Source organism: Pseudopipra pipra, chromosome 18 (genome assembly GCF_036250125.1).
Source record: "Pseudopipra pipra isolate bDixPip1 chromosome 18, bDixPip1.hap1, whole genome shotgun sequence".
Lineage (NCBI taxonomy): Eukaryota > Metazoa > Chordata > Aves > Passeriformes > Pipridae > Pseudopipra > Pseudopipra pipra.
This window is the reverse complement of record NC_087566.1, coordinates 1,773,768-1,796,897: the sequence shown is the minus strand read 5'-3', so window position 1 is coordinate 1,796,897 and position 23,130 is coordinate 1,773,768. Positions and strand designations below refer to the sequence as shown.

The 23,130-nt window shown below is 52.2% G+C and overlaps 1 protein-coding gene across 7 annotated transcripts in view; it reads left to right on the top strand.

Annotated features, from left to right (window-relative positions):
• The first annotated feature begins 677 nt into the window (after positions 1-677).
• Positions 678-23,130, top strand: part of NF2 (NF2, moesin-ezrin-radixin like (MERLIN) tumor suppressor) — a 52,302-nt gene continuing 29,849 nt past the window's right edge. For 6 of the 7 annotated variants that reach the window (XM_064674639.1, XM_064674636.1, XM_064674640.1 and 3 more), the window contains exons 1-8: positions 714-885; positions 13,177-13,302; positions 14,296-14,418; positions 16,568-16,651; positions 21,287-21,355; positions 21,486-21,568; positions 22,195-22,270; positions 22,522-22,656. In XM_064674639.1, coding sequence (XP_064530709.1) covers positions 772-885; positions 13,177-13,302; positions 14,296-14,418; positions 16,568-16,651; positions 21,287-21,355; positions 21,486-21,568; positions 22,195-22,270; positions 22,522-22,656 — 810 coding nt within the window. In that variant the 5' untranslated portion in view covers positions 714-771. Of the gene's footprint in view, positions 886-13,176; positions 13,303-14,295; positions 14,419-16,567; positions 16,652-21,286; positions 21,356-21,485; positions 21,569-22,194; positions 22,271-22,521; positions 22,657-23,130 lie in introns of all 7 variants that reach the window. The other variant, XM_064674635.1, reaches the window with a different exon arrangement.

The window sequence follows — 23,130 nt, the reverse complement described above, 5'->3', positions numbered from 1 at the left end:
TATCCCCATGTCCCCATGTCCCCGTGTCCCCCCCGTGTGTCCCCATGTCCCCGTGTCCCCCCATATCCCCGTGTCCCCATATCCCCGTGTCCCCCCCCATGTCCCCCCGTGCCCCCCCATGTCCCTACATCCCTGTGTCCCCCTATGTCCCCCCGTGTCCCCCTGTGTCCCCACGTCCCCGTGTCCCCCCCTATGTCCCGTGTCCCCCCCGTGTCCCCCCGCATGACCATGTCCCCATGTCCCGTGTCCCTCCATGTCCCCGTGTCCCCCTTGTGTCCCCATGTCCCCGTGTCCCCGTGTCCCCCCACATCCCCATGTCCCCATGTCCCCATGTCCCCGTGTCCCCCGTGTGTCCCCCGTGTGTCCCCATGTCCCCGTGTCCCCCCGTGTCCCCCCGTGTCCCCATATCCCCGTGTCCCCCCGTGTCCCCCCGTGTCCCCATGTCCCCGTGTCCCCCCGGCGCCCCCGGGTCCCAGCGCCCGCCCCCCTTGCTCCACACCACGCGCCGCCAGGGGGCGACACCTCCCCGCCCATTCCTTCTCTTACCCCGCGCTCTGAGGCGGCCCCGCCTCGCCCCGCCCCTCCCCTTGACCGACGCCCTCTCTACCCAATCACAAGTGCTGCCACTCCCGCCCCTGGAGTTTAGCGGTTTCCATTGGGTGCGCGACGCGGCGGGGGCGGGCCCGCGGCGCAGCGCGGCCAATGGCGCGGCGGGGGGGGCGGGGCGCGGCCGCCATGGCGCCGGGGCCGCGCTGACCGGCCCGAGCCGCCATGGCCGGGGCCATCGCCTCCCGCATGAGCTTCAGCTCCCTCAAGCGCAAACAGCCCAAGACCTTCACCGTGCGCATCGCCACCATGGACGCGGAGATGGAGTTCAGCTGCGAGGTGAGGGCCGCGGCGGGGAGCGGGGCGGTCCCTGAGAGGGGACGGGCCCCCCGAGCCCCCCCTCAGCCCTGAGGGCACCCGGACCCCCGGAGGGTCCCGGGGCCTGGCCCGGCCCGGCCTCGGTTTGGCTGTAATTTCGTTATAATTCGGAGTTATCGTGGAGTAACTCGGCGTGATTTGGGTTATAATTGAACTTTGTTGTGGTCGTAATTCGGGTTTATTTTGGTTGTAATTTGGGTTTATCCCCGGCTGTGGTTCAGCTTTATTTTGGCTTTAGTTCAGGTTTAGTTTGGGTGTAATTCGGGTTTATTTTGGTTATAATTTGGCTTGATCCTGATTATAATTCAGCTTCATTCTGGATATAATTCAGCATGGTTCTGGTTGTAATTCAGCATGGTTCTGATTATAATTCTGTTTGTACTTTGGTTATAATTCATGTTTATCTTACTTATTGCTTTTGCTATAATTAAGTTTATACTTTGGCTATAATTCGGGTTTATCTTGGTTATAAGTCAGTGTTATTCTGGGTGTAATTCACCTTTATTTTGGTCATAATTCACCTTTATTTTGGTCATAATTCACCTTTATTTTGGTCATAATTAATCTTTATGTTGGTCATAATTTGGCTTCTCTCTGGGTATAATTCATCTTTATCCTAGTTATAATTCAGGTTTATTTTGGGTTTAATCCAGCTTTATTTTGGTTATAATTCAAGTTTAGTTTGGGTGTAATTCAGCTTTATTTTAGTTATAATTCAGTGTTATTCTGGGTGTAATTCAGATTTATTTTGGTCATAATTTGGCTTTACCCTGGTTATACTTTGGCTTCATTCTGGTTAAAATTTGACCTGTATTTTGGTTATAATTCAACTTTATTCTGGTTATCGTTCAGCTTTATTTGGGTTATAATTCAGATTTATTCTGGGTATAAGTCACCTTTATTTTGGTCATAATTTGGCTTTATCCTGATTATAATTCGGCTTCATTCTGGGTATAATTTGGTTTATACTTTGGTTATAATTTGGCTTTATCCTGGTTATAACCCAGCTTTATTTTTATTATAACTCAGGTTTAATTTGGGTGTAATTCAACTTTATTCAAGTTACAATTCAGCCTTATTCTGGTTTCAATTCAGCTTTATTTAGGTTATAATTTGGCTCTATTCTGGCTATAATTCAGTTTAATTCCAGGTGTAATTGAGCTTTATCTTGGATATAACCCAGCCTTACTCTGCTTTAATTCAGCTTTTTCCTGGCAATAATTGAGCTTTATTCTGATTATAATCCAGCTTTAGTTTGGTTCTAATCCAACCCTATCCTGCCATCCCAGCCCAAGGCACCACGAGGTGACCAGGGCTCGAGGGATCCCAGGCTTCAATCCACAGGGATCCAACTCCAAGCACTCCACAAATGCCTGAGGGTGGAATTTTGGGGCTTTCCCAAGGATTAGGGGTGCTCTGAGGGGGCTCAGGTCTGGTTTTTCTCTGATAATTCCCCTTTTTTGGGCCCTTGGAACTCGTAAAATGTTCTCCCATTCTGCTTGCTGCCAGACCCTGGGATCTGCTCTGCTTTTCCATCTGATCCAGCGCGATTGGACACACAAACATCTCTCCCCACTTCAACTTCTTCATTGAACAGTTTATATTTCGTTAGTCTGACCCAAACCCTGGTGGAATCCCAGCTCCCCTCAGCCAGGGAGTGTTTGTCATCACCAATTTCCTTGCTCTGGAAATCTCTTGTCAGCCCTGAAGAACTTCCTGCCTTTCCCAGGGATTTACTGTGGGCAGCAGTGAGAGCTTCCCGCTTCCAGCAGAGCTGGAGCATCCTGGCTCTGCTCTTGCCTGGTTTTTCCGAGGCTGCCAACAATAACTGATGATGGAAAGTGAATAATTCCTTATTTCAGTGTCGGTTCCCGTTGGGAGCAGGGATTTGTGCAGAGGTGAGGCAGTGATCCCGTGGGATTTGGCTGTGGAACTTGTGCATCTTCAGCCGACTCTTTGGGGAGGTTCCTGCCAAAATAACTTGTTGCTGCAGATGGACTTCTCCAGCTGGAAGGAGCTGGGGAGCTGCGAGTGTGGTCCTGCCGAGGGCTCCTGGATCGTGTGGGAGCTGGCACGGGAGGGATGCAGCGGGAATTCAGGGCTCAGCTTCAGTGCAGAGCACTCCAGCAGAAAGGAGGGAAATAGTCATAGAATCCTGGAGTGCTTTGGGTGGGAAGGGACCTTAAAGCTCATCCAGTCCCACCCCTGCCAGGGGCAGGGACACCTTCCACCAGCCCAGGTTGCTCCAAGCCCCGTCCAACCTGGCCTTGGACACTTCCAGGGATCCAGGGGCAGCCACAGCTTCTCTGGGCAACCTGTGCCAGGGCCTCCCCACCCTCACAGCCAACAATTCCTTCCCAATATCCCATCTATCCCTGCCCTCTGGCAGTGGGAAGCCATTCCCTGTGTCCTGTCCCTCCATCCCTTGTCCCCAGTCCCTCTCCAGCTCTCCTGGAGCCCCTTTAGGCCCTGCAAGGGGCTCTCAGCTCTCCCTGGAGCCTTCTCTTGTCCAGGTGAACCCCCCCAGCTCTCCCAGCCTGGCTCCAGAGCAGAGGGGCTCCAGCCCTGGAGCATTTCCGGGGCCTCCTCTGGACTTGCTCCAAGGACAGGAGGTGTGAGCTTTATCCAGGCTTTATCCAAGCAGTGCAGCTCCCTGGCTGGATCTCTGGCCCCATCTTTGGTTGTGCAGCTCTGGGGAAAGCCCCTTATTGTTCTGACTCTGCAGAAACACCCTGAGCCCGACACAGGACAGGTGGATCAGACACACCCCGAGTCCCTGGGATTGGGAACGTGGCCCAGGGAAGGGTTTGGCTTGGTCCACACCCACAGTGGGACCTGGAGCCAGGAGTGGAGCTTGTGCCCTCCTGAAAGTCAGTGAGGAGGGAGAGTTGATGGTGTGGGGAGGACTGTGCTCCTCCCTGAAGGAATCCAGCCCTTATCCCGAGGTTTGTTGGGAGAGGAGTGAGCAGCTCTGGGTATCTGTGTGTCTGAGGTGTCTTTGGCCAGGAAGGAGAGCTGCTGGGAGAGGGAAACCTGCCTCCCGAACACCTCAGGGGATCACTGGGAAGATGTGCAGCGGGAATCTTGCAGTTTGGGGGCTCTTGGGGTGTGTTTTTGTGGCCTGTGAGTGGCACTTTGTGCTTCCAGGGATGGAGAGCTGCTGGCTTGTTGGACAGTCGGTGGGTATCCTGCTCCTGGGGCACATCCCTCGGGTTGGATGTGTTGTGTCCCTGTTGTGCTGAACCTGCTCCCTGCCCCGGGCTTCCAACCCCACGGAAAACCGCAGCCGAGCAGGTGGAGGGAGGAGGGCAGGAATGTTTTGCTGCCTAATCCACTGTGGCTTCACCCCAGGCTGCCCATCCAAATGGCCTCCCCAGGGAGCTTTGCTTGAGGCTCAGGAGCTGTGGGATGGCTGTTGGGAGTGGGATGGAGCAGTGGGAATTTGCTGCTCCATGTGCTGGGGCTGCTGGTCCCCGGGAAGAAGAGGCTGATTTCTGTCATCCTGCCGTGCCACCTTGCCATGCCCGTGGGCCCATCCACTTCCAGAAGTCCAGGAAGTGGACTCCCTCCCTCCACCCCAAATATCCACTGCTCTTCTCCATGTGCTCCCAGCCTTGCTCTGAGCCTTGCTGTGTTGCTTTCGCCCCTCTTTTCCTTCTTTTCCAGAAGCTGGATTCCCATCAGCGAGGCTGGGGCCAGCGAGGTCAGTGCCAGCCCTTGAGGAGAGCAGGCTGGGCCATCCAAATCCCTAACTCTGGGCCATCCAAATCCCTAACTCTGGGCCATCCAAATCCCTAACTCTGGGCCATCCAAATCCCTAACTCTGGGCCATCCAAATCCCTAAGTCTGGGCCATCCAAATCCCTAACTGTGGCATGGTGGCTGGCTCGGGGATGGACTGAAGGTCTCCTGGTGCAAACTACAGAGCCCCAGTTCCTGTCCCACCTGTCCCTCTTCCTCTGACCCTTCTGACTTCCCATTCTTGGAGTAGCCCTGTGCAGATCCAGGAGTTGGACTGCAATGATCCCTGTGGGTCCCTTCCAGCCTGGGATATTCCATGATTCCATGACCCCACTGTAGCTGCAGGAGACACCTTTCTTTTTTTCATGTTATTTTTTCAGTCTGCCCGGTAGAAATTCCCAGCTGTGTATTTTAAAGGATTAAACCTGCTTTGCATCTGTTTACTCTGCAAATGATGTCTCTAAATTGAACCTAAATCTAAAATAATTCCTGGAAATGAAATCTTAATCTTTCCAACACGGCAGTGGAGATTAATAATCACGGTTGGGGTTTCACTTTAAAGACTTGTAATTTGTTTGGGGAAATCTTGAAGGCACAGAGCAAGTGTCTTCCTTTTGTTACTTCCAGCACAGAGGTTTGGGTTGGTACCTAATTAATTGATAAACATCTGGAGGAAGGATAGACATTTGCATAGCTCTGAAATCGCTGTGTTAAAGCAATCCCAGCTGCCTCACCTTCCTGAGAACACCTTGGAGAACCCTCCGGAGGCCTCTTCCCTGGGAGGGTGGAGAGGTCCTGGCACAGGTTGCCCAGAGAAGCTGTGGCTGCCCCTGGATCCCTGGGAGTGTCCAAGGCCAGGTTGGACGGGGCTTGGAGCAACCTGGGCTGGTGGGAGGTGTCCCTGCCCATGGCAGGGGGTGGGATGAGCTTTAAGGTCCCTTCCCACCCAAACTATTCCATGATTCTGTGGTTCATTCAATGATTAAACCCCCCTGGTACTTTTGGGTCCACATCCAAGGCACTGTAGTGCAGCTGATGGCAGGTTGGTCTTACACATTCCCATGTGGAGTTTTTTTCTCCCAGAACCAAGTTCCCTGGTGGACAGGAGAGCCCATCCATCTCTCTTTTGGCCTTGTCTTTGCCCATTTCTCCCTCCTGTGGTGCTCAGCCCCGTTAGTGTCTCTCCATCACGGAGCCACAGCCTGTTTTCTGAAGGGTGTGGGTTTTTTTCAACCCTTTCTGTCCATCTGTGATTTTAGTCCTGTATCCTGCAGGGATGGTCACTCCATCACTGCCCAGCTGGTTCCCAACCTTAATCCTTCGGGGTCTTAAAAGCGAAGGGAAAAGCTTTACAGCCAGCCTGGAGAAACAGCTGAACTATTGAAGCAGCGAGAAGAGGCACGTTTGGCTGATGTATTTGCTGCTCTGAACATGCACCCTGTTACTGCTTCAGTGCTTAAGCTGGTCCTGTCTGTCCAGAGGATAATCCTGGATGTTTTTTAGCCCAGTGCCCCACTGGGTGCCGGGCCAGTTGGATGAGGTTGGAGGTAAAGCTGTTCTAAGCAGACAGGACCCAATTTCGGCCACGTGCAGCCGAGTGTTGTCCCTTTGTCAGCAGGCACAGGGAGCCATGGAGCTGAGGTGCAAAGCTCATCCTCTGGAACAGGAACAACCAGGATTTGGTGGTGGAAATCTGGGGCTCGATGAGTTTTTGAGGAAGAGCTGGTGCAGTGAATCGGAGTTGGATTTTGAGCTCTGTCCAGTCACTGCACCAAAATAAAAAGGCAGGGGGAGGAAACCAGGGAGTGGAGTGCCCTCAGCTTCCTTCTGCATTGCAGGATACTTGGGAGGGGTTTTACAAGGATCCTTCCATCCCTGGTTCAAGCAGCTGCTTGTGGTGCTGGTGGGGCACTGACCTCTCGATGCAGAAACCTAACGGGAAAAGATGATTCTATGGGCAGGAACAGCTATTTGAAAAAGCTGGGAGAAATAATCCCCCTCAGCTACAACATGATCCTCAATAAACTGTTGGGATACCAGTTGTGAAGTCGATGTTCTGGTTCCTCCAGGTGCCTGTGTGCCCCGAGCCTGCACTCAGGAGCACGTGCTGCTCTCTTTAAATCCGAGAAGTGGCAGTTCCTCGTTCATGTCTTGGAGGGGTTTGTGCCCCAAAAAGTCACAATCTCTGATTGACACCACTCTGGCCTTTGGGAGTTAATTTTTCGGAGGTGTCTTGCTTGGTGCAGTTCAGTTCTGCACTCCCTTGAGCTGTGCTTAAGGGACTCATCATGCACATGAGACTGAGGATGGACAGGAATCCTCTTTGGCTTCTGTGCCTCACCCTGTACCTGAAAGGTTCTCTGGATCCCCTGCTCCCCTCACAACCCCTTCTCAACCTGTTGGAAACTCCAGGGATGGTTCAAAACCACTGTCAATCCCTAGTCTGTTAATTAATCCAGAGGTGTGTTGCTGCAAAGGGGAAGGAGGGAGGGCATTTGGGACAGCAAATCTTTCTCTTCTGGTGTGTAGACTTTAGTTTTGGTGCTGTTTAATGCCTCTTCTCTTTTTTCTTTGTACAGGCAGCGTCTTTCAAGTGGGTGGCTTTTGAAATTAAAGGTACTTGAGCAGGGAAGCAGCCCTGGAAGTAATCTCCTTGAAGCTGGGAGGCAGCACTTTGTTAGGGAATCACAGAGCCCTTGAAATGGGGAGAGAGGCGTTTGATGTGGTGTAGGCTGCCGCTGTTCCGAGGTGAGCCGGCTGCTGCCGCCGCCCCTGCGTCCTCCCCGGCTGAGCCGCGGGTGCAAAGGATCATCAGAGCAGGGCAGGCTGGGCTCAGACGGTGTCTCACAGAGGAAAGGCTCAGAGCTGTCATCCTTGCCCTGAGAGGCCCTTCCCGGGGCAGGAGCTGTGTGTGTGTTGTGCTGCAGATCATGTCACTGCAGCACGGGGACGGCTCTGACCGACCTTCCAGCTCCGTGCCTCCTTGGCAGAGGTTCCTGCAGGAGCACAATCCTCCTCAGCCTCCTGCAGCTTCTTCCTCTGCATCAAGCTGCTGCTTGGCCCCATAACTCCTTATCTGTGTGAATTTACAGGGTGAGGAGAGGCTTTGGGACATAGAACCATGGAATGGTTTGGGTGGGAAGGGACCTTAAAGCTCATCCAGTCCCATCCCCTGCCATGGGCAGGGACACCTCCCACCAACCCAGGTTGCTCCAACCTGGCCTTGGACACTTCCAGGGATCCAGGGGCAGCCACAGCTTCTCTGTGCCAGCCCCTCACCACTCTCACAGGGAACAATTCCTTCCCAGTATCCAATATCAGTATACTCTCCTTCAACTTAAAGTCCTTGTCCTGCCCCTCCATCCCTTGTCCCCAGTCCCTCTCCAGCTCTCCTGGAGCCCCTTTAGGCCCTGCAAGGGGCTCTCAGCTCTCCCTGGAGCCTTCTCTTCTCCAGGTGAACCTCCCCAGCTCTCCCAGCCTGGCTCCAGAGCAGAGGGGCTCCAGCCCTGGCAGCATCTCCGGGGCCTCCTCTGGACTCTCTCCAGCAGCTCCACGTCCTCCCTGTGCTGTTCCCAGGGCTGGAGCAGCTCTGCAGGGGGGTCTCACCTGAGGGGGCAGAGGTGATACCATCACCAGTTGTCCCCTCCCTCTCCCCCCTCTCTCTGGTGCCTCAGCTGCCCGTTTTCCGTGTCCTGCTCCCTGTCTGTCCGTGCAGACACCACGGACTGTGCTCGGCTGCACCATCTGCATCCTCACGCCCGGGTGGGTTTTTGGCCTCCTCGGTGGTTAACAGAAATAGGTTTTAATTAAAAGCTCATTATCGAGTTGTCATGTAGCATTAGTAAATAAAAATAACTTTTACAGCCCTGCCTTGTGACTCAGTAAGTGGCAATTGAAAGTATTTGACATCACTTTATTTAAAAAAAAATGGACAGATATTGCATATTTGATTCCCTGTTTGCTCCAAATGGGCTTTAAATCTAAATAAATGGTTGTCTCTGGCACTCTGGTTATCATTCAGGTCCAGAAGGAGAAATAAATGTGGTCTGCAGTCTCAAAATCATCTCCATTTCAGTTGTAAACTGTTGTGGGTGGGTGGTTTGGGCATCTCCTGAGGGAGGTTTGGAACAGCTACAACCTATCCATTCCCTGATTCCCGGGTGGTTTGAGGGATGCTCTGCTCAGCCTTCTGCCATCTCCATCCCTGGCTCAGTGAAGAGGTGTCTTGTTAGAACTTGATTCTAAATGGGAATAACATCACTCAGTGGAAGCTGGGCACTTTTTCCTGGGGCTTGGTCCCCTTTTCCCAGGGGTCCTTTCCCAGGTCCTTTCCCCTTTCTCAGGCTGTGGTGTCACCACAGCAGGGGCTCTGCACTCTCTCCTCCTCCCTAGCACAGAACTAACAATAAAATGATCTGCAAAGCCATTTTCTGCATTATTTAAGGATAAATTGGTGCAGTAAAATACTCTGTAGCTGTGAGTCACTCCTGCAAGGTCGTGCACTACCCTGGTCCTGTGTGGGGGTGTGGAGGGGCCGCTGTGCTGGGTTTCCCTGGGAAGCAGCATTCCCAGGCTGAGCTGGTGAGCCTGCCTTGATGTCCCTTTATTCCCAAGCCTGATCCCAGGGACAGCTGAAGCTCCAGTGGTTTGTGTTTGTGATGATGAGGAGGTGACATCTTCATCTGCCACCCCTGGACAGAGCCAGGTTCTGTCCCCTGGAGTTTGGGCACCTCCCTGTTGTCCAAGGGGAGTTTCTTGCGTGAGGAACCTTAATATCAAATGGTTAAAACTCATCCCTTTTTTTCCCCTTTTCCACACAGCTGCTGCAAATCCAATTTGACATCCTTGGTAGAAAAGCATCAGCCTGCTGGTGTTTTGGGAACAGTGACCCCCCCGCTCAACCCTCTCTGTGCAGAGAGGTTGCACCCTCTTGTTCCTTGCTGCCCACTTTTAAGGGTCATGGAATATCCTGAGTGGGAAGGGACCCCCAGGGACCATCCACTCCAACTCCTGGCCCTGCACAGACACCCCAAAATCCCTCTCTGTGCCCCAGAGCATCATCCAAACCCTCCTGGAGCTCTGGCAGCCTTGGGGCTGTGCCCACTGCCCTGGGGAGCCTGGGCAGTGCCCAACCACCCTCTGGGGGAAGAACCTTTCCCTAAAATCCAACCTAAACCTCCCTGACACAGCTCCAGCCATTCCCTTGCTTTCCCTCCCTCCTTGTCAGCCCATGACGAGGGGATCAAACAACCCTCCTGCTCGTTTCTGGAGCTGCTTTATCGACTCGTGAGCTGAGGAGCAGTTGTGAAACTTGACAGAGAGGTTGTGCTCCCAAATAAATCGCCCAGTTGCCCGCGAGTTGGAAATGACTCCTGGTGCAGGTTAATAAATAATGCAAACCCCGTTAATAGATGCCAAATGCGCCGTCTCTGCCGGAGAAAAAGATGATGCCAATAACCTGGACTGGAAATACTCTGTTCTAGCCACTGGCTGCAGAGTTTTAAGTGTTTAGTGCTGTTAATTTAAAATGCTTCGCTGATAGATTGTAACCGCTCTGTGCTTAGTAAAGCACATAAATTCCAGCTCCGTGGAATAACAGCCTGTTTATAGAGCACCTCGTCCCCTGAATCCATCCAACCACTTGTGCTGTGATCCTGCTAATGGGAGAAGGAGCTGCAAATGCCAGGGGTGGTGCCTGCAGGATGCTGGAATGGCACATCCTGCGGGTCACGCCGAGCTGATCGTGATGGAGCCTTTTCTTGGGAGATTGAGCTTTATAGCATCGTGCCACCCGCTCTGGCATATGGCTGAGAGGGGGTTTTTTTCTGCTCTGAGCTTCTTAGTTTTGTTTTCAGGAGCTTATAAGGGCTTGTAAAATCATCCTTGTGCTTCAGGTGTCACTTTAGTGCCACGCAGGGAACGGTGTGGCAGGCGGAGGGCGGGGTGGGAACTGCCAGCCTGTCCTGGGCAGCAGCAGCTCTCCATCCCCTTATGTCTGGTGGGGGGTGTTATGGGGGGATTTTACAACCAGAAGATGTGGCAGTTAATGATACAAAGCCTATAAAATGGGGGTGAGGAGGGCTGGGGTCCCGAATGTCTGAGAAGCAGGTGGAGTTCAGCTGTTGAAAGATGCCACTTGAATGCAGATCGTTACTTTAAGTACCGAGGTGTGGAGGGAAATCATGTCTGTTGGAATAAAGGTTTCTGCTGCTCATTGATATATTTAATGAAGGTAATTCAGCACAGTTGGGGAGGATCTGTGCAGTGTTATGGTTGGGGACTGGAGCATTGTGCAGGAATGTTAAATATATATTTCTGTCATCACATAAATGTGCAGTGACAAAGCGCTGGTGTAAAATGCAGCAGCAGAAGCCATCACTTGAAATACAGCCCCTTAAAGGGGGCTTGTAAAATAGAGAAAGTGATTTTTTACACAGGCAGGTAATGATAGGACAGGGAGGAATGGTTTTAAACTAAAGGAGGAGAGATTTAGGTTGGAGTTTAGGAAGGAATTCAGCTGTGAGGCCCTGGCACAGGTTGCCCAGAGAAGCTGTGGCTGCCCCTGGATCCCTGGAAGTGTCCAAGGCCAGGCTGGACGGGGCTTGGAGCAACCTGGGCTAGTGGGAGGTTTCCCTGCCCATGGCAGGGGGTGGGATGAGATGAGCTTTAAAGTCCCTTCCCACCCAAAGCATTCCATGATTCCCATCACCAAGTTAAAATTGCAAGGGGTAAAACCCACTCAAAGCTCCTGCTTTAATTCTCACTGCTGGTCTTGGAAAGAAACTGGTGGTTTGCTGTTTGGGAGGAAACCTTGGGGTCGTGCCAGCTGGTGAGGAAGGTTTGGGTGCCTGGTGTGGTTCAGTGAGGAGCCACAGGCAGTGGAAATCCCAATCCTGTCCGTGGGGATGTTCAACACACCGGTCCTGTGGGATGTGGAGCAATGTCTGGGGAGGTTTGGTGCAGGCACTGGGCTGAGGCAACGGGCTGAAATATGGTCTCAGAGAAGGAAAAACAGCCAATAACGCTTTATGCAAAGCAGTTTAGTGAAGAAATAGCCTTTTGCTGGCAGCCTGCTTTTATGTGCCTGCAAAAATGGTACCAAATAGCTGTTTTAATGTGTCTCACTCTGTTTTGTCTGAACCCTCGAATTAACCTCCCTCTTAAAACCAGTCAGGGAAAGATCTTCCGCAGTCTGAGCCATCCTGTGCCGAGCTGGAGCCCATCCCGGGGGCTGGAGGGTGCTGAGAGGTGTGAAATCAGGGGGTTATAATTCCAGCTCTGCCAAACTCGCTCCTCGGGGAGTTTTGACCTCGAGGTGTTGACGGCGCTCGATCTGAGCAGTCCGGGGGAGGTGTTTTTATGGAGGGCAAGCGTCGGCTCCCTTCTATTCCCGGCCTGTCAGCCTGTCTGTGGCTGTGGGAAGGGACAGAACAGCGCCAGAGTCATTTGCTGCAAGCCGGCAGCATGGCAATGAGCTCGGCCGTGCCCACCAGGCGGCACTGGGGGACAGCGGGAGCGGCCCCGCGTCGATATTGATGCGTCCAGGTGGCACCGGGATTGAGTTGTAGCGACGGGGAGGATGTGCCGAGATCCCTTCGCCCAAGGGCTTCGCGGTAATGGCCGTATGTCTCGGCCCAGCGATCGTTTCCACCCTGCAGATGGAAGAGCAAAGTGGCTTTGGCATATTAGATTCATCTGCTTTATGTCCCTCTTCACCTTCCTGCCTCCCGACGCCTTCTGTTTTTATGAGCAAACTTCAGCGGCGGCGTGGCTGCAGCTGCAGGATTGCTCTCAGGACACGCTCCCTGAGCAGGGCCAATTCTCTCTGCTCCTCAGCTGCTTTTGTCACCAGCGTTTTCGGCAGAAAATGCAGTTTGACTCTATCAAAATATGCTCGGGAGAACCGCTGACTTCAGCGGTAATTGGGGGGGTTTGAGCTCTTTTTCCCTCTCCTCCGTGCGGGGTCGGTGGCTCTGCACGCGCTCCCTGCACGGATTGTGTCACTGCTGGTTTTTGGGAGTGCATTCCACCCTTCTCTGGGCCCCTGGTGCTGATGCTGGAGCTTCCTGGGCCACAGGAAGAGACATTAAACCCACCAAGGGGCAGTTAAAGGGATTTTTATTTCTTGCTGGCGTCGGGCTGCTCCTACCAGGAACCTAAACATGTCAGGAACCTAAAGGTTAGCTCAACAGCAGCCTAAATGCACCCTTAGGTCCTCTGCTGAGTGGTAGTGGGTCGCCAGAGGAGCAAACAGGGGCTTTACAGTGTCTTTCTTTGGGGAAGTGTGGGAATCACATCTCAGCTTCCTACTGAGGGAGGAGCTGGTGATCTGCAGATGAGATCAGATGGAAGGATGTGAGTGTGTTTTATTAGGATGTTTTCGTGCCTGTACCAAATGCCTTCTCCACACTCTCAAAGAAAGACCTTGTGAGGTGAAAACGGTGCATTTGGTCGAGCAGAGCCAAGTTCTGAAACCCCCCTTTGTAACTGCTTCCTCTTGGCTCTCCTGCAGGTGAAGTGGAAGGGGAAGGACCTGTTTGACCTGGTGTGCAGGACGCTGGGGCTGCGGGAAACCTGGTTCTTCGGGCTCCAGTACACCATCAAGGACACAGTGGCCTGGCTCAAGATGGACAAGAAGGTTGGAACCAAAGTTCGGGGAATCACGGAGTGGTTTGGGTTGGAAGAGACCTTAAAAATCATCTTGTTCCAACAGCCCTGCCATGGACAGGGATGACAAAGGAAAATGTCCTTTCCTCTTGTTTTGAATGCACGAGGTGGTGTGGAGGTGAACTGGGATAGAGGATTTAAATCTCATCCCCGTGGCGTCTGTAAGTCAGAAAAGCTGGCAGAGGTGCCCAGCCCAGCTCCCTGGGAGCTGTGAGCCCTCAGAGTGTGCACACTGAATCCCCTGGAGGCGTTCTGGGAGGTGGCCATGCTGGGCTGCTGCACTCTGGGGTGACTGCAGTGTAAATGGAGCCTAAACATCTCTGCTCCGTGCCCCTGAGCACAGAACTGTTAGGGGAGAGGGGAAGTTGCTTGTTTGGTTGCTGAGATGTTCAAAGAGGAGGAAGAGCAGGGTGCAAAGGAGATGGGGATAAGGGAGGAAACACTTCCCAAATATGTGAGTCTCTGGGGTGGCTTAGGGAGGCGATGGAGGGGCTTCTGTTCACAGCCAAAGGGTGTGACACCACAGCCAGGGAGCTCTGGGGGTCTCACCTCTCCTGCCAAGGTTTTAAACCAACATGAATCTGAACTGGGCAGTGCCAGCACAACAGGAAGGAGGTGAGAAACAACACTGAAAGAACAGGGTACAGGAAAACAGGGAGAAAGTCGGGCGGTGGCGTAGCAGGGTCCGGGATTGCTCCACGAGGATCAGCAGAGGCAGTGAGCACCCAGCAGATCAGGATCAACCTTCCCTGTCTCATTTCTCATGCTGTTTGTTGCTGCCTTTTTTGTTCCCTTGCCTCGTTAGGAGTGTCAGAAATGTTTGTTTTCCTTTTTTAACTACAGTGTCTGAACTATTTAGGTCTCTTCTCAGTGTCTAAAAGTGTTTGACAAAAGATGTGTTGATCTGAGCAGAAGGGAGCTGGGTCTTGTCTTGAAGAAGCTGAGTGGCTCTTGTATCCCACAGGTTCTGGATCACGATGTTCCAACGGAGGAGCCCAAAACCTTTCACTTCCTGGCCAAATTTTATCCTGAGAATGCAGAGGAGGAACTGGTCCAGGAAATCACCCAGCACTTGTTCTTCCTGCAGGTAGGAGCCGTGTCAGTACAGTTTTCCAGCCCGAGGGAGAAGGAGGCAGGATGAGAAGTGCCGGAAGGCTCCAGGGTCAGAGTTGGTCAGCAGAGTGTGCTCCTCATCCTTATGTTCACACCTCTCCAAAGGGACTTGCTTTCAACAGCAAAAACTTCCTAAAATAGGTGAAGGATGGTTTGTCTGGATGAAGCAGTCAGAGCTGCCCAGACTCCCAGAGCTCTGAAGTGGCAGTCAGGAATGATGAGGTGATCTGGAATATCCGTGGGTGGTGGCTCAGGGGCATGGATCTGTCAGATGACACCTCTGCAGGTGTGGGATCACCAGAGGGGTGGCAGCTGCCTCTGGACGTGATGGCATCGTTGTGTGGAGCAGGGGGAATTCATCCTGGGAGCAGAGTGCAGCCAGCTCGTTCCCAGGCTGTACAGCAAAGCTCACCTCCTCACAAAACAGCCTCCAGGGAACTGGAGCAGAAGAAAAGCCCAGCAGCTCAGCTCTTGATGGAAAAACAGGGGGAACCTCCCAGTCCCACCTGCCCAGGAGCTCGTGCCCTTCTGTTGAGCACTGTGGTGAACACATCTGCAGGTTTTTATTTCAAGTACTCTACAGACCTTGGTGTCCTGAGGAGCCAGCTCAGCTGGGGATGCTGTGGCTGGGCTGGGAACAAGGAGCTGCTATCACAGGAGCTTTCTTTCAGACACAAGGTCCATTCTTTGACACCTTTTCCTTTGAAGAGTTGTGTTGAAGCATGGATAGAGGGAGTGGGACACTCCAAGTCAGACCCCTGGGTACTTGTTGGGATGTTTCAGCTGCTCTGTGGCTGTTAATTTGAAGATAAATTATAAAATTTAAAAAAAAAAAAGACACTAAATCTTATGTTTGTTACACAAAAGTAGAGGCAACCTGGATTTGGAAGCTCTTGGGAATACCACTGTAGCCTGCAGGGTGCTCTGCCCTTTCCAAGTGAGCTCACCAGCTCCTCACTGTCCTGGTGCTCCTCACTCTTCCAAAGTCCACCTTTGCTTTCCAGAGCTGAAGGATTCTAAATGCAGAGTGTTCCTGCTAATTTCCAGGCTCTGTCCCATGCACTGGTGTCTCTGTAGGGCTATTTCTACCTGTCTCATTTGCCAGGAGCTTTATCCACGACGAGGAAAAATGCTGTTGGCATCTCTGGGAAGGAAAACCAAGAGAGGAGAAGCAGCTCAAGCTGCGTTTTCTAAAATGCAGACCGTGACTTTGCTGCTGGGATTTGTGTGCTGAGAGGAGCCTGGGCTCCTGTAAAGTGTTTGAGAAACAGGAGCACACATAAGCTTGTAAACTCTCCTGGTTTTTACCTTGATGCAGCAGAATATCTGCTGTGATTATGTTGTACCCAACTTTGAGGACTCAAAGCACGTTATAAATTCAAATTGATGTTCCTGCATCTCTGACAATCCATTTAAGTCTCCCAGGAAATCGCCTGCTTTTTTTTTTTTTCCCCCCCACCCCATCTTTAATCAGGAAAATTAAGTGTGCAAACCCAAAAAATATCGAACATGACAGGTTTAATTTTTTAATGCACAGCAGCCGGGGAGGTAAAGCCGTGGCTTCGGGGACCTGCACGTTGGCTCTCCTGGGAGGGTGAGCAGGGCTCTGCCTGCTGCTAAAAGCACTGCCACGGAGGTGACCCCCAGCTCTCCGTGCTGGGCTGGGATGGCAGGGAATTAGCCTGGAGCACAGGTGAGCACTGACTCCCAATGAGGCTGAATATCCCCGAGCAAAGCCTTGCTGTGCTCGGAGCCTCGGCTGCTGTTTTATTCAGCGGTGTCTGTGGATGTCCTATCAATCCACAGCTTGTGCCTTAAGAGGTTTTATCGCTGTGTTTACATGCGAAACATTTCCCCCTCCTTGCCTTTAGCAACAGGATGGAGTTTCTGTCATTTCCCACACAGAAATTTAGTTCTCCCAACGCTGAGGAAGGGGATCTGTGAAAGTCTCTCCGAGACACGCCGGGCCTGGGCTGTAATTAGTGTTCGGGAGATCGTTAAGTGTGCGGGTGACAGCTCGAGTTGAGACAAACTGCAGCCATCTACTGTGACAGCCATGCTCTGCTCTGCTCTGCTCTGCTCCACTAACGTGTGCTTTCTGTCCTCTGCTGCTCCGGGTGCAGGTGAAGAAGCAGATTTTGGATGAGAAGATCTACTGTCCTCCTGAAGCGTCTGTCCTGCTGGCCTCCTACGCCGTCCAAGCCAAGGTGGGCACTGGGGGGTTCTCCCGGGGCCTCCTCGTGGTGGTGATGGGTTAGTGTTGACCCAGGGCAGCCAGGTGCTTTGGGATGGACCCACTTCCTGGGAAGGGGAAGGCAGGGGAAGTTATGAGAGCTTGGGAAGCGAGGGGGCTGCACTAGCACTGCCTCCTTCTCTACACGGCTGGTTCCTGGCTGCCTCCACACATTGGATGGATTTTCACTTTCTCTTTCCAGGACTTTTTAGCAAGTGCTCAGTTCATGAGCTGCAGAGCCTGCTGGAGTGTGGCTTAGTGCTGGAGCAGGAGAATTCCCTGAGCCTGAGCTTTTTTGGATCTCCTCCCTGCTTTTCCGTTGTAGCCGGAGGCAAGCCAGCCGTGGGACTCCCAGCTCCACTGTTCCCCAGAACGCTTGTCATCCTGATAATTACTGTGTTTGAGTGCTAGAGCTTCCCACAGCCCCGTTATCACAGCGGGAAAGGGCTTTTCCTGGCTTCTTCCTCTGTCTTGGGTGTGATCTTGGGTGTTTGGCCTCACCCCACAGAGGGAGAAGTCAGTGTTCAGTGAGCCCCCCTTGTTCCTGAGCTGAATTCTGCTCTGGGCCCAGAGTTGGTGTGTTTTGCTGAGCATTTATTCCAGAGAACACTTGTTTTCCAGTCTGGAGCGTGCAGCCTTGGACAGCTTGCAGCAGCCTGGGGCAGAGAGGCTCCTGGGATGGAGGGAGCAGCCCAAGGTTCAGCAGCAGGGGCTGTAATTTATCCCTGTGTATGCACAGCATGTCCTGCTGCTCAATTAGCAGCTCTTGGAGCTCATCTCCAGTTTCTGTGTGCAGGGATAATGTCCTGGGGAGAGCAGTGCCTGCAGGCTGAGCTCAGCCCAGCCACGTTATCGCTGGGGCTCGTGGTCGGTTCTGACTCTGGATGGCAGATTTGGGGAGGAGTTTGGCTCGCAGGACCTCAGGCAGGTGGCCCTGCCCCAGGTCTGGCTTGTCCTCAAGGACCACAGCTGTGGAGCAGTGCAGGAGAAACAGGGCTGGGGGACCACCTTTGTTGGCAGTGCAGGGAGGGGGCTTGGCCCCGTTGCCTCAAGTGAGGGCCTGACTCCTATATAATCTTCCTCATAACCCTTCAATCCACACTCATGGATTGAATAGAGCTTGAATAGAGCCCTGGATGTCTGAATAGAACCCTGAGTGTCTAAATAGAACCCTGGGTGCCTGAACGGAGCCCTGGGTGTCTGAACAGAGCCCTGGGTGCCTGAACAGAGCCCTGGGTGCCTGAACAGAGCCCTGGGTGTATGATCAAGCCCTGGGTGCCTGAACAGAGCCCTGGGTGCCTGATCAAGCCCTGGGTGCCTGAACAGAGCCTTGGGTGCCTGAACAAGCTCTGGGTGCCTGAACAAGCCCTGGGTGCCTGAACAAGCTCTGGGTGCCTGAACAAGCCCTGGGTGCCACGTACTGGTGTTCTTTGATGATAAACGTCTGAACTTACTAGAAAAGGGTGTTCTCCTCGTAACCAGAATACTGATGAAAGCATGAGTTCAAGAGGCTCATCAGCCAGGGAAGGACAAGTAGCTATTCAAAGTGTTTCTGCTTGTGTGAAACATCCATCACTCTTATTAGAGCTCCTGAGTAAACACCTCCTTGGCGTTGTCTCCGTTGACCTGCCGAGCTGAGGATACGTCGGGGAGGACTTCTCCTATTGCCAAAATGAATAAACCCTTGGGTAAATATTGAGCTCTGTGAGCCCTTGGCCAGGACAGCTCCTGCTCATGTGCTCGGGAACAGGCTGTGACTTGGTCCAGGACGGTTGTGCCGTCCCCTTTCTCCTCGCGCAGCTCCTGCTGACACGGGACACGCTCGGGCGTCGGGAGGAGTCAGCTGGAGTCAGAGCACTTCTAACCTTCATTCTGCACCAAGAGCAGGAGAAGGTGGAAGAGGGATGACTTTTCTGCTCTACACTGATGAGCTTTTCATCAGCTTTCTCCAGCCTGGGATTCCCTTTTCTGCTTTTATTCCCAGCAAAGGAGAAAGCTGAAAGCACGTCTTTGATACGGAGCCGGGAAGAAAGATGTTACAGGTCGTCTCCTTCCACTTAAATAGGATAATGATGTCCTTCCTGGCCAAGAGGAGCGGGCAGTGAGCACAGTAATTTCACTAATAACGTGTTGATTTGCATGATTAGGGGCATAATAGCCCGACACAGTGGTGTGTGTGCATCCTGCAGCCATTTACTGACAGCCAGGTGTTGGTCCATCCACACTGACCTGCAATAACAAAGGAAACGTGGGGGTCATAAAAATAAAAGCTTGTTTATTTCTCCCTCATTGTGTTCATTTGGAGAATTACTATGTGCTTTTCCCTCTCTTCAAACCACCCACACTGCTTTCAGAGGTTGGAGGTGGTTCAGGTTTTAAATAGCTGGGAAAGACGTGGGATCAACTGGAAAAAAAACCGGGAACATCCAGGAGGTTCTTCTATTTTTTGCCCCTTAAATGGAGGTCACTGCCGTGCTGCAGCTCTCTCAGCACTTCAAATCTTGTAGCACAACAACAGGCTCTTTAATTATCATTATTTTCCCCCAAAACAAGCAATACTTGGCGTTATTTGAAGCTGAGCATGGCTGTGTTTATCCAGGACAATCTAAGCCAGACGAAGGGATGTGGTAAAGGCAACTTCCATCCCTAACCATGAATATTAATCATATAGTTCAATTAATAGGAGCTGAAATTCCATGACAGTTCAGAAGTAATGATTTAATTGAAAAGGTCTTTAGAAGTACGTTTGCCGAATCGTTTGAGCCAACGGATTCTGCAATACTTAAGCCATTTGTTGATTTTTGACTTGTGAATAATTAATGTTCTCTTCCAGACTTCCCTCTCAGTACAAATATTCCTTTGGGACACGGCAGCATTTTTCAGCACATGAAAAGTCTCATAATCCAGACTTAGTCTTGGATCTCCACGGTAGATCACAACAGAAAATAATCGCTTTAATCCTATTTGCTGTTATTTTCATCACCCAAAAATGACTTACTTGCTGCCTGTCCAAGGTTATTAGAGTTGTTTCATTTGCCAGTGTCACCTTTTTGGTGCTGTCCCCTTTTGATGGGGGTTCAAGGGATGTGCACCTGCATGCTGAGGGGCTCCAAGCCCTTGGAAGGCGGAGAGTTGCCGCTGCTCAGCACCCTCCTGGATGAAATCCGGGCTGGTTTTGTTCTATTAATTGAAGTCTGAGTCAGTGCTGGTTGTTGTTACATGTTCCCTTCGGATCTGCATTGGCTCCAAATCAATATTTGTGTCTTTAATCCCCACGTGTCGCCTCCCAGGCGGGGAGGTGGGATGTGTGTAGACTTTTGATGCCGAGCTCCGGTTTTGGTGTACGACGTGACGGTTCTGGCATTAAGAGGAGGATGGTATGAAAAGCTTCCCGATTTGTTACATGACCACCATGTGTGTCTTGCTCTTGGTGTTAAAAATTGTCACTGTTTGGCACTTCCTGAGCTGAGGTTCCTCAGAGAAGCAGGGAGGGAAGGGCTGCCTCCCTTGCAAAGCGACTCGAGCAAACGCCGCCGTGTCTCGTGTAATTGGGGGCTGTCACTGCAGAAGTCCTGTTTGCCAGGTGAATGGAAATCACAGCACTCCTGTATGTGCCTCACATCCTTTGTTCCTCTTCTCTTGAACTTGCTGGGTTGTTTGAGCCGTTTTCTGGCGGTTTCCTGCCCTCTGAGGCCGTGCAGGAGATAAATTCATTTTCACAGGCACCGCAGGGACACGCGGCTCCTCAGTCTGTTAATAAGCGGTTTTATCTCTCAGTCACTTTGTATGCTGCTCAAAGAGATGGAAATCTAAACAAATACCAGTAATTACTGATGCACTTAGCAAATATGAATTGGATTCCTCGACCCAGTTGAGCAACAGACCCTCTGGCAGAAAAGCCGCCACCTGCCTGAGAGGAGTCTGTCAAACTCCTCTAATTTTTTTGATACTTATTCATTAAGGTGATGAGCAGCAACAGAGAAACCACCATCTGCCTCAGCTGAATCACTGCTATCCATCAGGTTTTGGGGACAGGTCTTTGTCCACATCTTATTTCCTTGTTCCACTACCGGTGGGACTGCAAGGACCTCTCAGGTGTAGAGTCTTGCCCTGCACTGGGGGAAGTGTTAATTAGGGTGTGGTAATGAGAGTAAAATAGACAACCACCATCTAGTCCAGCTGGTTGACTGATGGTGGACATCAGCAGATGATGGTTGGCAGCTGAAGTGGTGGAGTCACCGTCCCTGGGAGTGTTAAAAAATGAGCAGATGTGGCTCTTGGGGACGTGGTTTAGTGGCCACACTGGGATTCAGTCAAAGGTTGGACTTGATCTTGGAGGACTTTTGCCATGATTCTGTGATAGTGGGAGGTTTTGTTCTGCTTCCACTTGTGTTGCGTGAGTAGAAGGAGGCTGATCATCTCCACCAGCAGTGAAATGACAAAGAAAATCAGGTTATTAACTGTAAGGAGCAGCTCGTGTTCTCTGCTCGTGAGGGGAGGTGTGAGCAGGCCGTGTTTGCTGTCTCCTGGGCTGGGTGTGTGAGGGTGAGGAGTTGGATTTGCCTGGTTGTTAATGTGGGGTGGGCACTGTGTCTGTGCTTCTTTCCAGTATGGTGATTATGATCCCAATGTCCACAAGAGAGGCTTCCTGGCACAAGAGGAGTTGCTTCCAAAGCGGGTAAGGAGCTCAGAGGAGTCGGTGTCCAAGCTGCCTTCAGGTTGGATGTGGTGCTGGGTTTCTTCTGGCTTGCTGGCTGAGAGACAGGAGCAGCAGTGTGACCTGGTCTGTGTCTCCCCACACATCCCAGGTGATAAACCTGTACCAGATGACTCCAGAGATGTGGGAGGAAAGGATCACGGCCTGGTACGCGGAGCACCGGGGCAGAGCGAGGTGAGCCTGTGCTGCCCTGGTGGGTCAGGGTCACAGCCCTCCCCTGAGGAGTCACCGGGGGCTGGGCAGCTTGGGCAGGCCATGGCTGAGCTCTGCTGCCAGCAGGTTAATCCCAGCACTCCTCTGCTGCAGCCTCATGGAGGGCAAAGGGCTTTTCCTGGTGGCTCTGCTGTCCCCTGGTCGCTGTCAGGGTCCTCCAGAGGATTCAGGAATGATGCTCAGTGAGGGCTCACGTGCCTCAGGGGGCTTTCAGGGCCAGGAGAAGAAATGGGAATTCAGACCCTATTGCTGCCTCGGGTGGCAAAATGCTCCTTTTGGGGGATAAACCTAAAGTCAGATGGATCTGAAACAGGGGCCTCCCAGCCAGAGGTTTCCTGTTTATGCTACAGGGACTGGGAGGTGGACAAAGCCAGGCTTGGAGTGCTGCATCTCACAGCCACCAAGATGCTGGTGACTGCCGAGTGGGATTTGCTGTTGGACTTTATTGATCCTGCCAGCAAAGACAGGATTGACCTGTGTGATGGAGACAGTCCAGGCTTTAAAGCCTGGTGAGTGCTTAGGATGAGCAGGAGCAGCCACGTCCCTCTGATCCTCCCAAACACTGTCCCTCTGTTCCTGCCCGGCAGAGACGAGGCTGAGATGGAGTATCTGAAGATTGCCCAGGACCTGGAGATGTACGGCGTGAACTACTTCGCCATCAGGGTGAGTGAAGCTGTGGGTCGTGTTTTCCTGCTGGTGCAGCTCTTGTGTTGGTCTCCACATCTCGAGTTGAGGGTGGGGAGCCCTGGAGGGGCTGGGAAGTGGCTGTGGCACACTGGGGAGCCCCAGCTCTGCTCTCCTGACGGCCGGCGCTGGGTCACTGCTCGGGGCTGGCTGCTGGAGGAAACAGGGACTCGTGGCTCGCCCTCTCAGTGGGATAAAAGGGATTTCTGCTCTTTTCTTTCCTCCTGTAGAATAAAAAGGGCACGGAACTGCTCCTTGGAGTCGATGCCTTGGGGCTTCACATTTATGACCCAGACAACAGGTTGACCCCTAAAATCTCCTTCCCGTGGAACGAGATCCGGAATATCTCGTACAGCGACAAAGAGGTATGGATGTGTCTCCTCTCTTCCCTGAGAGCAGCAAGAGCACGATTGGGATTTAAAATGATTTCCCTTGGCTTCTCTGTCTGCTGTGCTTGCTCTCAGCAGCTTAGCTAAGGGCAGCTCAGCTGCTCCAGCTGAAACCTTAATTCCAAGCCTTCCCAAAGCCTTGCAGGAGTGGGCATGCAAGAGGTCACCTGGGAGCTGTTCTCCTCTTTGGTTTCAGAGAACGTTCCAACCGTCCATGTAATCTTTTCGAAAACCCAAAATTGCTGTTGATGTGCTTAGCCCAAATATCAGAGTTCAGAAGTTAAAACCTCTGCTTTACTGAATATATTACAGTATTTATTACTGTGGATATACTCTGTATTATGGAATACAGGGAGATGTATTCCTGGGGAGAAGAGCTCTTGCCATCTCATTACATCATCTGGAGTTTCAGGCTGTTGGGCTTGGCATAGCAGCTGGAATCTTTTTAGG